This window comes from Gymnoscopelus microlampas, assembly GCF_963454915.1.
Source record: "Gymnoscopelus microlampas genome assembly, chromosome: 21".
Classification (NCBI taxonomy): domain Eukaryota; kingdom Metazoa; phylum Chordata; class Actinopteri; order Myctophiformes; family Myctophidae; genus Gymnoscopelus; species Gymnoscopelus microlampas.
In genome coordinates this window covers 45730619-45748001 of record NC_139958.1, presented here as the reverse complement: position 1 = coordinate 45748001, position 17383 = coordinate 45730619, and the positions used below count along the sequence as shown (strand labels likewise).

At 41.8% G+C, this 17383-nt stretch overlaps 1 protein-coding gene across 1 annotated transcript; it reads right to left on the bottom strand.

Moving 5' to 3' along the window:
- Positions 1-217: 217 nt before the first annotated feature.
- Positions 218-16572, bottom strand: LOC311037587 (microsomal glutathione S-transferase 1-like). The gene is made up of 4 exons (XM_084046809.1): positions 16516-16572; positions 13935-14065; positions 6126-6217; positions 218-912 (listed from the first exon to the last, which is right to left on the bottom strand). The coding sequence occupies exons 2-4, from the start codon at positions 14058-14060 to the stop codon at positions 666-668; spliced, it is 465 nt and encodes a 154-aa protein (XP_083902935.1). The 5' UTR covers positions 14061-14065; positions 16516-16572; the 3' UTR covers positions 218-665.
- Positions 16573-17383: the final 811 nt, after the last annotated feature.

The following is a 17383-nucleotide window of genomic DNA, read 5'->3' as shown; positions in this document are numbered from 1 at the left end:
TCTAGTTTTTATTTGTTGAAGAAATTGTCAGTATGTTTAGTCATAGTTTTGGGCATCTTAGCTTAGTTTTTATTTTAGTTTTTATAACATTTTCACCAGTGTGACAGTGTAGTGACAACTTTTAAGACCTTTTCAATTCCTCAAAAATGGAAAAAAGAAAGAAAAGAAAAAGACATAAAAATAAATCAACAAACTATACTTTCAAACATTGGCCAAATTGTCAAATAATATAAGAACGAGGCAAACATCGCGAGGCGTTGCGAGAGCTTGTAGATCTGCTATTTTCACAATATTTATCTGTGAAACCGAGTCAAACTAAATGTAATGCCTCAACTCCTACAACTCCAGGTGCTTGTCAGGGTGAGGGGTCCCCAGTTCAGATATGATTATTTTGGGGGGTTTCCAGTTCAAATATGACTATTTTGGGGGTCACAGCCTGGAAACTCAAAACAAGAGACAATAGCAGCAGAATAAGAATAATATATATATTTTTTGTCCATGGGTACAACCCACATACTCCATTTAAAAGGGAAATGCACAGGCGTTCCAACGGTATACAAGTTATTGCCAAGAAGCATCGTTACAATAGCAAAATAATACATATAATAATGCAAACACACATTTCAGAACTTTTTGTTTTATGTTTCGTTGCAACTGAAGCATCTCTACAGGTAGGTGGCAGTAGTGAGCACCCTGTACGCCATAGAGAAGGTGACCACCATGCCAGTCATCCAGCTCAAGGCTCTGCTGGGCTGGGGCAGAGGGCTCACGTATGCCACCGTGTGGCAGATCCGGGACACTGCAAACACCCGGAAGTGGATCAGGGCCGTGGACAGATCCGGTCCGGTCAGAGAATACAGCAGACCAATCACAACGAAGGGAATGATGTTCTCCAAATCGTTCTGGTGACATCTGTAAGATCAAAGCAACCCACGCTTATTAACACATCCCAAATTGAATCCCCTCTCCCTTTAGTCCATGGGCCAGACCAGAAGTCAGGGACACGTATGGTGGCAAAATCTCTTTGGCACCATTTTGTTTGTAGGGTCCATATAAGTACTTTGAAACATGATAGCCTTTTCAAATGAGTAGCTTTAATACTTTTTTAGGACATTCATTTTTTTTGCCATTATCTCCCCACATTATCTGCAAAGTAGTCCTGTACCTGGCCTATAAACCCGACTCTGTCACAGACCCTGCGGTCCACAGACTTGGACCTCCTCTCTGTCCCCAAGGCAAACAAGTGAACCTTCGGGGACAGAGCCTTCAGTGTGGCAGCCCCCACCCTGTGGAACTCTCTCCCAATAGGAATTCGCCATGCTCCAACACTGGACTCTTTTAAGGCTGCCTTGAAAAGACACTTCTCTCAGGCTTATGGCTTAGTTGTTTGTTGTTTTGTTTGTTTGTCTGTTAGTTGTTCATTGTTTTTGATGTAAAGCGTCCTTGGGTTTATGAAAGGCGCTATATAAATTCAAGCTATTATTATTATTATTGAAGTGAATGAAAGAGAGAACTTTTTGTCTCGGCATGGCGAGAGAGTATGTTTTACCCTCCCTCCGTCCGTCCGTCCGTCCGTCCGTCCGTCCGTCCTTCTGTCTGCGACCAGCTAATCTCCGCCACCGTTGGCCCGATCGCTGTGAAACTGCACACACACACTCCCTGGATGCCACAGCAGAACCTCTGCCCCACATTTTTCAGATCAGCCAGTCATAGCGCCACCATGAGGCCGACTTTTGCAAAACACATTTTTTTATTTTACTCCTACAGATTTTCTTCAAATAACACACAAATCGGTACACAGTATCTCTATGGCCATGTGATCAACACGGATCTGTCCGATTTTCCATATTCCATCCTGATTGGCTAAGATTGGCTTCCAAAGTTAGCAGGATTGGTTCATTTTGAACAAAATGCCTCAAATCATGAACGCAACATGCACTTTCCGTGCAATTTTCCACGTACATTCCCACTTGGCCCAGGAAGAATTGTCACTTGAAAACTTTCAAATCAGCCTCATGGTGGCGCTATAACAGGCCGATTCACGTTTTTAGAATATAACTGCACCGATCTGCGTGCAACTTTGCATGCACACTCCTTAGAGGCCAAGGAAAAGCCGTGCATTTTTTACATATGCCTTTTAGAGCGCCACCAGGAGGCTGAGATTTGAAAAACACATTTTTTTCCCTTACTCCTTCAGATTCTGTTCAAAAATCACGCAAATCGGTACACAGTCCGATGTGTCCGATACTTCATATTCTATCCTACTTGGCTAACATTGGCTTCTAAAGTTTGCAGGATAGGTCCGTTTTTAACAAAATTCCTCAAATCATGAACGCAGTGTGCGATTTCTGTGAAATTTTGCACACACATTCCCACTAGGCCGAGGAAGAAATGCCACCCTTTTCACATTGGCCTGTTATAGCGCCACCAGCTGGTCTAATTTAGCAAACCACATTTTTGGAACTAAATGCCTCAAATCATGAATGCAATGTCCGATTGCCGTGCAAGGCCTAAGAAGAAATGGCACCATTTTCACATTGGCCTATTATAGCGCCACCAGGAGGCCATAATAACCTAGCTGACCTGGCGGAGACCTGTGCTCCGAGGAGCACTTTTTCTAGTTTTTTTTGTGTTCCTCTGTGTGACATGTTCTGTTAAAAAAAAAGTGGCACGCTTTCTTCACTGATAACTGTGACTAAGCTACCACTTGGGAAAGGCTATCATGATCAAATATCATCTAGGGATATAGACCTATTCAAAATACAAAACTAGAATTTGCAAATGTTGCACTTGAGTGACCCCGCAAAAGTGAAAATGCTGTTCACATTGTATCACAACGTGAGGTGTTGTGAGCTTGTAGACAAGCCATTTGCTGAATGTTTGCTCCAGAATAGGCATGCTAGGTTCATGTGCGGTTCATAAGGTTCACAAGTGAAAGAAAGAGATTGAATAATGTTGTTTTTCCCTCTGTATGTATGACATATGTTCTATTCAAAAAAGGTTAGACGATTTTTTCATTCTTTGTATCTATGGTTGGTGTCATTGAAGGCTGATAACTGGGACTAAGCTACTACTTGGGAAGGGCTATCATGTTGAAATATTATCTAGGGATATAGACCTTTTCAAAATACCAAACTAGAATTTGCAACCTTGAGTAGTACTTCCCTCCAAGAGAAGCGCTGTGAGGTCAAAGCTGAGCGTATCGTCAAGGACATTCACCACCCCAGACACAGTCTGTTCCAATGGTGGAAAGTAACTAAGTACATGTACTCAAGTACTGTACTTAAGTACAATTTTGAGGTATTTGTACTTTTGAGTATTTCCAATTTTGAATACTTTGACTTCTACTCCACTACACCTCAGAGCCAAATATTGCACTTTTACTCCACTACAATTATTTGAAAACTTTAGTTACTAGTTACGGTCAGGCAAGCTCTACTGCAGTATGAAATGGCTGAACAACCGATTTTGGTTTTACAGTTTCTTATACTCAGCTACAGATGTGACATCTGAGAATTTCAAAGGGCATGCCGTGGGCACTTCAGTGGAAAGTCAGTGAGAAGTCCATTGTCATGGAGAAAGGGGGACATTTGTCATTTCATGGGGTGGCAATGAAATGGTGTCATTTCATGCCTGGGTGGCAATGAAACGGTGGCAATTCAGTGAGGCAATCAGGCACTCACATATTTTCCTTAGGTAGAAGTAGCAATACCACAATATAGAAATACTCTGTTACAAGTAAAAGGCCTGTGTTCAAAATGTTACTTGAGTAAAAGTACAAAGGTATTGGAATCAAAATATACTTATCGGAAGTAAAAGTACTAAAATGTTTGACATTTTTACTTAAGTACAGTACTATGATCTAAGTAAATGTATTTAGATACTTTTCACCACTGGTCATGTCTGTACATTCAGATTGTTATCCAACCGCAATAATTGTTTTATCCAATTTAAATATCCGCATCCGCACCAACCGTTTTTCCCGTATGTCAAAATATTATTATTTTCTGGTATTCCCCGTTAGTTTTAGTATTAGTTGTGCGATGCGATCACAAAATGCGTGCATCTTTTTTTTTTTTTTTAAACCGGTGCTTCGCTGATACAGAGCGCACTGCTCTGCTGCGCTGAACAGACAGACTCTGTGAGGCATCCAACATACAGGCATCCAGCATACATGCGGCATCCAACATACAGAGCACACTGCTCTGCTGTCAGCGCTGCACCGGTTTAAAAAAAGACGCACGTCGCACGGACATTCCATAGGCTAAATCAATGCATTTTGTGATCGCATCGCAGAGGCTGCTCTACACACTCACACAGACACAAGCACGCAGAGATTTAGCTATTTTATGGATATATATATTATATATTAGATGTCATTAATTTATTTACCACAATATTTCACCCGCGGTTTATCCGATATTAATTAATAATTATATTTGATTGACCCGAATCCACCCTAAACCGCGGTTAACTGTGGCAACCGCGGCTAAAACCGCGATCCGCGCATCTCTACAGGGTGCTGATATTGTGCATGTTGGCTCACTGGAAACACTCTGTTACACCAGGGGGTCTACAGTTGGGGTCCAGGGACCCTCATGGGCTTCCAAATGCCCCCTTACAGGTGTGTAACTCTGAGAGTGTACAAATGGAACCTGGTTCCATTTGTACACTCTCAGAGTTATGGGGGTCGTGGAAACCACTGTGCTACACTAAATGGAACAGAGCCTTCATTAGTATCATTGGTAACACCTGGGAAGGAAGTGATAATATGGCTGCTGTGCATAGAGCCTATAGCATGAGCGAAGCAAAAGCAAGCAGGATGAGAAGTGCAAACTTCCAGCTTAAACAGAGCGGTCTGAGAATGAAACTAGAAAAAGTGCTCCTCGGAGCACAAGTCTCCGCCTGGTCAGGTAGGTTATTATGGCCTCATGGTGGCACTATAATAGGCCAATGTGAAAAGGGTGCCATTTCTTCTTAGGCCTTTCACGGCAATTGGACACTGTATTCATTTGAGGTATTTTGTTCCAAAAATGTGTTTTGCTAAATTAGACCTGCTGGTGGCGCTATAACAGGCCAATGTGAAAAGGGTGGGATTTCTTCCTCGGCCTAGTGGGAATATGCGTGCAAAATTTCACGGAAATTGCACACTGTGTTCATGATTTGAGGAATTTTGTTCAAAACGGCCCTATCCTGCAAACTTTGTAAGCCAATGTTAGCCAAGTAGGATGGAATAGGAAATATCGTCCAGAGACACATGACTACAGAGATACTGTGTACCCATTTGCGTGTTCTTTGGACGAAATCTGTAGGGGTAATTTCAAAACATCTGTTTTGCAAAAGTCGGCCCCATGGTGGCGCTATGACAGGCTGATCTGAAAAATGTGGGCCAGAGGTTCTGCTGTGGCATCCAGGGAGTGTGTGTGCACAGTTTCACAGCGACCGGGCCAACGGTGGCGGAGATTAGCTGGTCACAGACAGATCGGACGGACGGACGGACGGACGGACAGTGGGAAAAACATACTCTTTCGTCATGCCTTTCGGCCTGGCGGAGACAATGAGTGTGATTGGATGAGTGGATGTAAACGAGCCAACAACTGCACTGAGTTCCCTAGCATAACTTGCTCTGGTGGCTGTGCCAGGCGCGACACTCATTTCTTGCATTCATTTAACCCTTTAAGACCGGGAACACATCTGTGGGTCATTTTAAGATTTTTCTACAAGCTTGCGTGCCGGCACTCAGTGCCGTGCTATGAGCTTGTAGATCTGCTATTTTTGAAAAATCTTGGAAATGTGTGCAAATCTTTTAATATATATATTTGTAAAGCGAACATTTTTAACTTCTGGGGGGTCCCTTGAACAAAATAATTATATGATTAGTTAGGATTTAGAAGACATTTGTAGAATCCCAGAAGCAAAGATTTGAGTTTGCTTTAAAAAAATATATATATTCAAAGACCCACAATTTTCCACGATTAAAAAAATATTTGCAGATCTACAAGCTCGTATTGCGGCACTTGAATAGCCAAATAAATCTTAAAATGACACAGATGCATTCCCGGTCTTAATGGACGAATTAGTTGCATTCGTAAATTACGGAGACAACAATCGGAGAGGAATCGTACCTTCGTACACGCTCCACGTCCGGATCCACGCGGACCATCTTCTTGTCCTCTTCTGGGGACACTAACCTGGTGTCCTCCACGTTCGCAAAGACCTGGAGACAAGACGTCACACAGAAGAAGAAGAGGTCAAGTTGTCCATGTAAACTGAAATGAAATGTCATGTGTTTTAAAACCCGGCCCTCCGAATTTAAGTTAAAGGAGCACTTCACCCATTTTCAACCTCATCTTCAAATAATTAAGACCGGGAAATCTGTCATTTTAGATTTTAACCACTTTAACCATTATTACTTATACTTTGGCTATTCAAAAATAGCAGATATACAAGCTCATAGCGCGGCACGAGTGCCGTGCTATGAGCTTGTAGATCTGCTTGTAGATCTGTTTTTTTTCCCGAAAAATCGTGAAAATGTGTGCAAATCTTTGAATATATATATATATATATATATATATATACTAGAGTTTCGGGGGGCTACGCCCCCCTCAACCCCAGCCGCGCACGGGGCCCAGCGTGGCCGTGTGTATATTGGGGGACCCAAATCGCCGGAGTGAAAGTGTGGAAATGTTTTTTTGAAAAAGGAAAAAATGTGAAGAAATAATATTTGTTATGTTTCAGGGGGTCCACAGGGGGTCCGCGGACCCCCTGATGGTCCACTGACCCCCTGTGGAGTGTTGGGACGCGCGGGGACACCCCTGGAACATTGCGGACCATTTCGGTGTTTTTTTTTTTTTCATGAAGGTGGTTGCTTGTTTCTGGCGCAGGCTGTGCAAACCTGGCAACCCAGCGCATGCTGCCGCACGTTTAAGTGGCGTCGCGTCATGAGGGTCAGTGGGGCCGTGGCTCGGTCAGTGAAGACCCTGTAGTGCGGATGATATGTGGCATAGAGGGGCAGATTGTAAATCCACAGAGGAAACATCCGTGGGCTACCATTGGTTCAGCGATGTGTGCGGTGGCCCTGCGGCCCCTCCTCCTCCACCAATGTGCAGTAGTGAGAGCCCTGACGTCACAACAATTGGAGCGATGGGCACTGCACTGTGGTTGGTTAGGGTACACCTAGGGCCCAGGTAGAAGCCAGTTAAAGCCTGCATGGGCAAACCCAGTTAGGACCCGCCTTGGTCCCACATAAACATGGCTAGTTGGGGCCCACCTAAGGGGCAGGTAGAAGCTACTTATAGCCTGCATGGGCATCGCAGTTGGGACTGAAGTGGATGCCGCTGACATTGCTGACATGGGGTCCATATGGTTTAGCCCACCTTGAAACCATATGGGAACTACGCTGGCATGCTGGCTGTAATGCAAACGCTGCATCATACCTGCAGTGTGTAGTTTGATGTTGTGTGTGTAGCAGATGTACCTGCAGTGTGTAGATCAATGTCCATAGGAAAGTCAATGCCCAGCAGTGTTTTTTTTCCCCAGCAGAGTTTCTAGTGTCTCTGTGTCTCTCTGGAAGAGGTTGCACATGAACTCTGCAGCCGCACTGAGGCGCTCCAACACAAACACTCTGACATTAAGCTGCTTCACACAACAAACATCAGCACCACGCTGCTGTTTGTCCAAAAGACACATGTCCTCTCCCACCGACGTCATGTGTTCATTTATCGACAGTCGTACAGACTCCTTTTGAAACATTTTACGTCGTTTATGCAGCTCTCACTGACTGTCCACATCGGGCTGTTATTTTGCTGCGATCAAGTCAACGATGTGAGAGATTAGCTATCACAGACGGACGGACAGGGGGTGAAACATAGTCTTGCGCCATGCCTTTCGGCCTGGCGGAGACAATAAAAAACCGAAAGTAAAGGAAATGGCCATTTCTGCAACAGAAGTAGTCAATAAACTATGCTATGAAAACATGGGCGACATTGGCAAAGAATGTAAGAAAGAGGCAATCATGTAGAAAATAGCCGATCTCCAAGCTTACAAAGCCTGTCAACGTGAGGCGTTTCGAGCTTGTAGATCGGCTATTTTCACAATATTTACTTGTGGAACGGAGTCAAACAGAATGGGGGGGGCCCAGATCAAGTACGTGTATTTGGGGGGGGGGGGGGGGGGGGCGGCGTGAAAGGGTTGATAAACACTGCTGTAATCGGAGCGAAATTATCTGAAATTACTACATGACCATAATGCAGCGTAACATGCGTTGCACGGGGCGGTCCTGCCATTACGTTAGTTACTGTAGTTGCTGTGGAGCTACATAGTTCTCCAGAAGACACACACAAACATACACCATGTACAATGGACGAACTGAGCAGCAATATAGACATTCACCACACGAACGTGCATTGTTGACAAAGTGATTGCACAGCCGCTGCAGGCATGACAACCAGGTTAGCGTTAGCGACATGGCAGCTATCACAGCGCCCTGTCCGTCGTGCTGCAACTGCCTGTGATGGCTACAGCAGTAACAGCAAGCTGTCTGCGATGCCATTGTCTGGAGACTGCTCTTAGCGTGACACGACAAATGAGAGTGAGCGCTGTAGTTGTTGCTAAGATACGGTGGCGTCTCTGCCCCATAGCTTGTAGATCTCTCACACATGATTGGCGTAGGCTGCGTTGCCAGGTCTGACTGTGTGTCTAAGCAATGGTCGGCTTATTTTTGCGCGCCTTTGGGCTCGTTTGCATTGTGCGCACGGCAGCGCTTGTTTAGCGTACGTCAGCGCGACGTGGCAACGGCCGTGGCAACGTGAAAGGTGATTGGCTGGTGAAAAGAAACACCCGACGTTACACCAGACATGGTGCCTGGAGAAAATGGTGACCAAAAAAAAAGTTTGGAAAAAAAGGAAAAAACCCCCGCAGCGGCTGGCTGCTGTTGTGGTGATGAGGTCGTGCGCACGGTAAACGGTACGAAGCTGTCTCCCCTTCCGTTTTGTCCGACATTTGGTGAGTAGAATTAATTATGTTGCGCGGTGGAAACGGTGTAGTGAGCAGTGAGATGTCCCCTACGCGAGGCGTAAATTCATCGCGGCCGCCGTGGCGAGTCAGTAGGCGACATGTGGTCTGGCGGTGCGTTGTTTATTCGATAACAGAGCTGTGGGGTGTCACCACCGAGGGTGCGGAAGTTGCTCGCCATTTATATAGTTAGATATATATGTATATCCTCCTATAATTCTAGTAACCTCACGGTGGTGGTGGTGGTGTCTTCGTTTGGGGGACTCTTGATCGCATGCGTCGTTGCCAGGTTTCGCGAGAGAAACAAGCAGCAAGGTCTATGAAAACGAGGCCAAACCAAACGAACCCTACAATATGAAAAGAAGGCCAAACGAAGCGCCTTCACGCATATACCTTGCCTCTTGGAAAACAGCCGATCTACAAGCTCACAACGCGTCCCCACACCCACCTGCACTTTCACAACCACGCCAAAACACAATACCACCAATATCGCCACTAAAGCCCTTACAATACGCGGACATGGCAACACCAGGCTGCAGCATAGACCCTGCACACTCTTTCAGTGCACTCTACGGCCGCTCGGATCTACACAGTACACACCAGACTTTTCAAAGTGAGCGTATGCGTTGTGCGTACCGTTTGTTTAGATTCAATTGATTATCAATGACACCGGCTACACCAGGCGCGCGGATACGCGCATCCCCCATACGCAGACTTTTAAAATAGGACTGGATCTAAAAGTGAGCGTGTGTGCGTCAAAAACTCTGCTGTGTTTCGTGTGTGTGTGTGTGTGTGTGTGTGTGTGTGTGTGTGTGTGTGTGTGTGTGTGTGTGTGTGTGTGTGTGTGTTTGCGACGACGGGGGGGACGGGGGGGAGGAGTAGCATCGTGCCTCCGTGGTGTGTGCGTGTGGCTGGGGGGGAGATGATCGCCCGTGTGTGTTCGGGCGACGGGCCGCATGGATGTACCGTGGTGTGTGTGTGTGTGTGTGTGTGTGTGTGTGTGTGTGTGTCTCTGTGTTTGTGCGCGCTCGCGACGGCCGACGGCTCCGCCTGTTATATGCGCGGGTTTGTTCTGTGCCTCCACGACGGGATGTGCACCCGTGTGTGTGTACACACGACTGACTACACCAGTGGTTCTCAAACCTTTTCATGTCAAGGACCCCCAAATTGACACTTATTAGCCCGCGGACCCCCATTTGAAAAGATAAGCCAGGGACCCCAATAAGAGAAGGTTTATACGGCTTTCTAGCAGTGATTCTCAACCATTTTAATGTCAAGTGCCCCCAGTTTGACATGTATTAGGCTACGGACCCCCATTTAATGGCATTTATACCTGGGGCCTGAATTTATATTATAAAATCAATGTTAATTTAACTCTGAGAGTGTGCAAATGGAACCAAATGGACCCGTTAGGGTCCATTTGGTTCCATTTGTACACTCTCAGAGTTACAGAACCATAAGGGTGCATTTGGTTCCTATCCATCATTTAGTTGGCTGGGGACCCCCTGGAACTGCCTCAAGTACCCCTGGGGGTCCCCGTACCCCACTTTGAGAACCAATGGACTACACAGTACAAACTCACTTTCGATCCCTGATAAACTCTCTGTTCTCAGCGCATAAGCCAAACTGCACACTTTGGGTGCTCATATTCCCCAACGGGTATGGTCTAGTATATATATATATTAACATTTATAACTCAAATGTTTGTTTCTAAGGGATTCTACAAATGTCTTCTAAATCCTAACTTATGTTGCTATAATCAGTGGTTTCCATGTCAAGGACCCCAAAATGATTTGGTTGCGGACCCCCATCTCAAAATATGTTGTTCCAGGGACCCCCCAGAAGCAATTTTAAAAAATATATATGTATATTCAAAGATTTGAAAAAAATATCAAGATTTGAAAAAAATAGCAGATCTACAAGCTCATAGCTACATATATGAGCTTGTAGATCTGCTATTTTTGAATAGCCAACGTATAAAATAATGGTTAAAGTGGTTACACAGATGCCGGTTTTAATGGGTTAAAGACGGCACAATTTCCATCTACTCACTCTGTGTCATTGGTGTCATTGTGGATAGTTCAGAAACCTACCTACCAGTGACATCATAGATAGGCAGGTTTGGTCATTTCAAACCAGATGTCAACTTGTTTTTGTAATTACTATTATAAATGTAAGAACAATGACTTAAAAAAAAATCTGATTATGTAGGCCTAATAAAATAACCTATCCCTGTTTGGGGATAATCAGGCAAAAATGTCAAAATGGTGAAAATAGCGAGTTACAAGCTCACACCACTCCACGATGCAACGTGTTGTGAGCTTGTAGACTGGCTATTTTCAGTATTTTAGGGTTAAAATAAAATAAGAAGGGCTTCTCGATTTCTTCGATTAATCTAAAAAAAGGTAACAAATAGAATAATGGCTAAGGCAATAAAGATGAACGAATGGGTAACACTTTACTTAACCCTCTAAGACCCAGAGATGCTTTAGAGCAACAATTATATTTTATAAAGAAAGGAGTTTAAATAATTTGTTTTTCTGTTATTTTTTCACCTCTAAATCCTCATTGGGTCCTATTGTTTAGTCTTACAATGCCATTGGCCAGGATATTTGCATATAAATACCCCCCACAGAGGCAGGAATCATCACAACTTGAAAATTCTCTGTTGGAACATATCTCTTTTTTCTCTGGAAGATATTCCTCACAAAAACGTAAGTAATATGCCTGTAATAATTTTTTGGGTGAACATTACAATGTCTAGAACATGTATATATGTTATTATTGTGAAATATATGTCCCTAATTTAAATTAGAGCATGATTCATACTTGTTGCTTTTGGTCAACGTCGGGCCCTCTTGGTTGCAAAAAATACAAGGGTTCAACTGCTACTGTTCAGCCTTATATATAGTTTTCACAATAGATTTAAACAGTTATATGTGTATTTTACATTACTATATATATATATATATATATATATATATATATATATATATATATATATATATATATATATATATATATATACTAAATGTACTAATGGTATGTCTTTATTTCATTTCAGAATGCCACAACAACAGAAAGGGCCTCGCTTCACAGCAAGGGATGTTCTGGATATCGTGATGAACGGAGAGAGTGATGTTGACATAGACATCAATGAGACTGATGAAGAGTCAGATGAAGAGGACTGTGGCGTGGGGTCCAAAGAAAACCAACCACCCAGTGAACCCACTGACCGCCCAGCAGACATTCAGCTGCCCCAACTGACCAAACCCGCTCATCGCCGTGATTCAAGATATCAGTGGCTGAAGAAGGACTTCATCAGCCCTAATACAGACTTTTTTGGCCCACCTCTGACCTCTGAAGATGTGAGTTCTATCCAAACACCACTGCAGTACTTCCGCCAGTTTTTTCCAAAGACATGATTGACTCTCTCACAACGAACACAAACATTTACAGCCTTCAAACAAAAGGAACATCAGTCAACACAAGTCCAAAAGAAATTGAGCAAATGTTTGGGATGTATTTGAGAATGGGCCTTTCTCAAATGAATGGATGCCGGATGTACTGGGAAGCAGACACACAAAACGCGTCTGTAGCTGATGTGATACCACGCAACCGATTTCAGTCTTTGTTGACCTCGTTACATCTGGTTGACAACTTGACAAGTTGACCGTGCCAGAGAAGGACAAGAAGGACAAACTCTGGAAACTCCGACCATGGCTGGATTTGTTCAGAGAGAAGTGCCTACAGGTGGTTCCAGAAGAGCACAACTCTGTGGATGAGATGATGATTCCATTCAAGGGAAGATTCAGTTCCATCAAGCAGTACATGAGAGGCAAGCCACACCCCTGGGGCTTCAAAGTGTGGGTCAGAACGGGGATCAGTGGCGTCATCTGTGACTTTGACGTTTACCAAGGGAGCATCGATGGCGTACGAGCCAAATCTGAACTTGGCTTGTCGGGGGATGTCGTCATGAAGCTTGCTTCGACACTGCCCAGCGGGTGATTGGGGGTGCCTGTCTCATTTTGCAGAGCAGGTGTTAATTGTCAGGAATGTGCAGGTTCATATTGGGTGGAGATCAGTTTGCATCCTTTTATCAATGCAAATCAGTGAGTTGGCCAGGCAGTATTGTGTGATCACTGACAATGGTTTAGGTTATTAGGTTTCTTTACTACATATATTGTACTGATTTTCATTTTGTTCTTTTAATAAAATTGATTTAAGAATATGGCTTATTGGTGTTATTATTCATAGTGTATACTGTTCTGAGGCCAAATATTATTCATAATTGATCTGAGGCCAAATAATAAACCATATAAATGAATCATTAAGTTGCTTTAGTGAAGTAATTACACATTTGCCATGTTATCCATAAAAATGGCCTATAGGAAATTTTGCTACCTGATGGACCCAACGTTACTAAATGTCAACATTTGCATACAAGCATAAAGCTTACCAAAACATTTTTTTTGAAAAACATTATATTTTCCTCTTCAAAATACTCCTACAAGACCATCTGAAAGGTTTAAACATTTTTTTTGCAAGTACAAATATATCCGGGTCTTAGAGGGTTAAAGGTCGAGTCTATAATGCATTATAATGCATCGCGACACATTGTGAGCTTGTAGATCTGCTACTTTCAAACGGCCGAAATGTATATAGGGCTGAAGTGGGTAATGTATGTTTGTAATAATAATCAAAATCTACAAAGTAACTAGCAACTAAAGTGTTCAAATACTTGTAGTGTAGTAAAAGTACAGTATTTGCCTCTGAGATGGAGTAGAAGTAAAAGTACTGACAATTGGAAATACTCCAGTAAAGTAAAGATACCTCAAAATTGTACATAAGTACAGTACTTGAGTAAATGTGCTTAGTTACTTTACACCACTGGTAAAAAAAGAAAAGTGTGGTAGGCCTACCTTCTTGGTCAGGCGGAAGTAGGAAGTGAGGGGTGACATCAGCATCATCTTCACAACGACCACGGTGGCGTACGTGGAGAACGCCAAAAACACCTCACTGTCGATCATATGAGTCAGCTCCACCATTTTACCTGCCAGGAAGTAAAAGAGTATCAATAATACCACAGTAAAAGAAATACTCTGTTTTCAAGTAAAAAAAAAAAAAGGCCTGTATTAAAGGTAGGGTAAGTGATATATTTTGGTATTTTTTTTGTTTTCGTTAAAAGGTTAAAGTAATAATAACAATGAATTGCATTTTTATGGCGCTTTTCTAAGTACTCAAAGTACCATATTCTGATAGTAATCATTGCTACAGAGCTTATGTTCGGTCACAGGGGTCTCTCCTCTCCAGCTCTTTAGTAAACAGAATATAGTAGGCCTACATTTTCAGGTACTGTACTGTAGGTGACAACATTTAAGCCAATCAGGAGAGAGCACTGAAAATGCATGTTCTGTTTAATAAAGAGCTGGAGAGACATGAGAGACTCCTTTTACTGAACAAACACTCTATAGCAATGAGTACTATCAGAATATAGAGCTATTTAACACTTATTTTAACCACAGTAAATCACTTACCCTACCTTTGAAGACATGTACTTGAGTTGAACTACAAAGGTATTGGCATCATCATACATTTACAGGACCAAAGTAAAAGGTTCTCACATTTTTCCCCATTTTTCACTTATTCAAAAAATACCAGATCTACAAGGTCTTTGTGATGCAACGCGTTGTGAGATTGTAGATCTGCTCTTTTTTGAAAGGATTGAGACGTTTTGACAATAATGAGTACGTTCACTTTTGGTACTTTGAGTATATTGTGATGCCAATACTTTCGCACTTTTACTCAAATATATATATTTTTTAATACAGGCCTTTTTATATCGTGGTATTGATACCTTTACTTAAGGATAAGATGTTCTTGTTAATCTTGCCGACTAAAACTATGAAGAAAAATGTTGGTCGACTACCTTTTTTCACTGACGACAACAAAATAAACACAAAGCTATAATGACTAAAACTATGACTAAATATACTGACAATTAAAACAAATAACAAATAAAAAACAAGACGTATATTTTTATAATAACAAATACAATCTAAAATATTAGGGAGGGACTAGTGGAGAAGAGATCAAGTTGGGCTTAGAAATGTTATGCTTGGTGTCTCGCTCTGAAAATAGACGATCTACAAGCTTGTGAGCTTGTAGATCGGCTATTTTCGGCATGCAGCTAAATATAAAAGACGCCATCACGGCCTGCGAAAATCGATTTTTCTCGACTAAATAAACTGTAGAAATGTAATAATAATGATATTTAAAGACGGGGTGCCGTGATTTTCAGTGATTTCTTCCCCCCCTAAAACATAATCATCAGGTATTATATATATTATTATGGTATTATGGATATTATGGTTATACTAGGAGGAAGATTTTTTTCAAAAAAGTGTACAGAAATTGTTAAAATTATGTTTTTATGTCCAGTTAATTAAGTATATCTGATTCTCACCTTAGCACCTCCTCCACCACCTAAGCACCACCCACCTGTCCTAATCCCTCCTCCTCCTCCTCATGCCCACACCTGTTGTGTTATGATAATGAGGGGGAGGGTACATTTTTACTATGTCACTAAAGGGCTGTTTTTCTATTGGCACGTTTGACCCTCAAGGTTTCAGCCTCCAGGTAGAAACTCAAAATAGTCAGAGAAGACATAAAACACCATAAAAACACCACCAGGGGGCTTAATGAAGGTCTATCAACCTCTTAGACACATGAAAAACAGAAAAAGTGCAAAACCATGGCACCACATCTTTAATGAACTAAAACTACACTAAAACATTTCAGATTATTAAAATATGTTTAAAACTAAATGCAATATTATTCAAAAGACTGAAATATGACTAAAATTACAGCCAACTTTTCTGTCACACTGAACACTGTGAGGCTGTTTACCAGAAAAGGAGGAAACTTGCTCTAAATGCAAACAGCTTGATTTGATTAAAAACAACAATGTGCAGCATAAGCTGTGGTGGGAAAAGTACTCACATGTCTTCAAAACGTACTTAAAGTACCAAAAGTAAAAGTACGCGATGTCCCATTTCAAGTTTTCAAATGTATACAAATCTTTTGAAAATAGCAGATCTACAAGCTCACAATGCATCGCATTGCGACGCATTGTGAGCTTGTAGATCGGCTATTTTCAAATGGCCAAAATGTATATAGGGCTGAAGGGGTTAATGTATGTTTTGTAATAATAATAATAATAAAAATAAAAATCTACAAAGTAACTAGTAACTAAGTTTTCAAATAATTGTAGTGGAGTAAAAGCGCACTATTTGCCTCTGAGATGTAGTGGAGTAGAAGTAGTAGAAGTACTGACAATAGGAAATACTCCAGTAAAAAAAAGTAAAACATTTTACTTTATTGAGTCCATGTACTTAGTTACTTTACACCACTGACTATACTAACCGGTAATATCTACTGTATATGTACTGTAGCATATCATCTGTACTATATAACTTATAGTAACTATATGTCTTCCAGTACCTTGTCTTTCAGGTTGCCTTCGGACAGCGTTGTTCTTCGTCTCTGTCCAAGGTGCAACACCTCTGGAATGTCTGCCAGACCATGTTACGTAATCTGTTTGTTGCACGGAGTGAAACAGATGTTAACCCTTTGCAGTCCCACACTGTCACCAGTGGGGGGAAAAGTACTACATTTGTTTAATACTTAAGTAACAGTATCAATACTGCAATACTCCGTTACAAGAGAAAGTCTGGAATTCAAAATGTACTTGAGTAAAAGTACATTTGTATTGGCATGAAAATGTACATAAAGTACCTAAAGTAAAAGTATGCATGATGCAGAATGTCCCATTTCAAGTTTTCAAATGGATAAACATCTTTTCAAAATAGCATGATCTACAAGATCACAATGTGTCACATTGCAACACATTGTGAGCTTGTAGATCGGCTATTTTCAAATGGCCGAAATGTATATAGGGTGGCAATAATAATCAAAATCTACAAAGTAACTAGTAATAAAGATTTCAAATAATTGTAGTGGAGTAAAAGTATAATATTTGCCTCTGAGATGTAGTTGACCACGAGTAAACGTTTTGGAAATTAGAAATACTCAAGTAAAGTACAAATACCTCAAAATTGTACTTAAGTACTTGAGTAAATGTACTTAGCTACTTTCCACCACTGACTGTCACAGTTTCTCCACTATTGTTAAGTGTGGGAAAGGTGTGTTACTCTGTCAAATCAAATGAACACACAGCATACATACCTTTATTATTATTGATAAAAGAACATTTTCAGAGCACGCACATTTGAGCAGTGGTGTAAAGTAACTAAGTATATTTACTGAAGTACTGTACTTTTCAGTACTTTTACTTCTATTCCACTACATC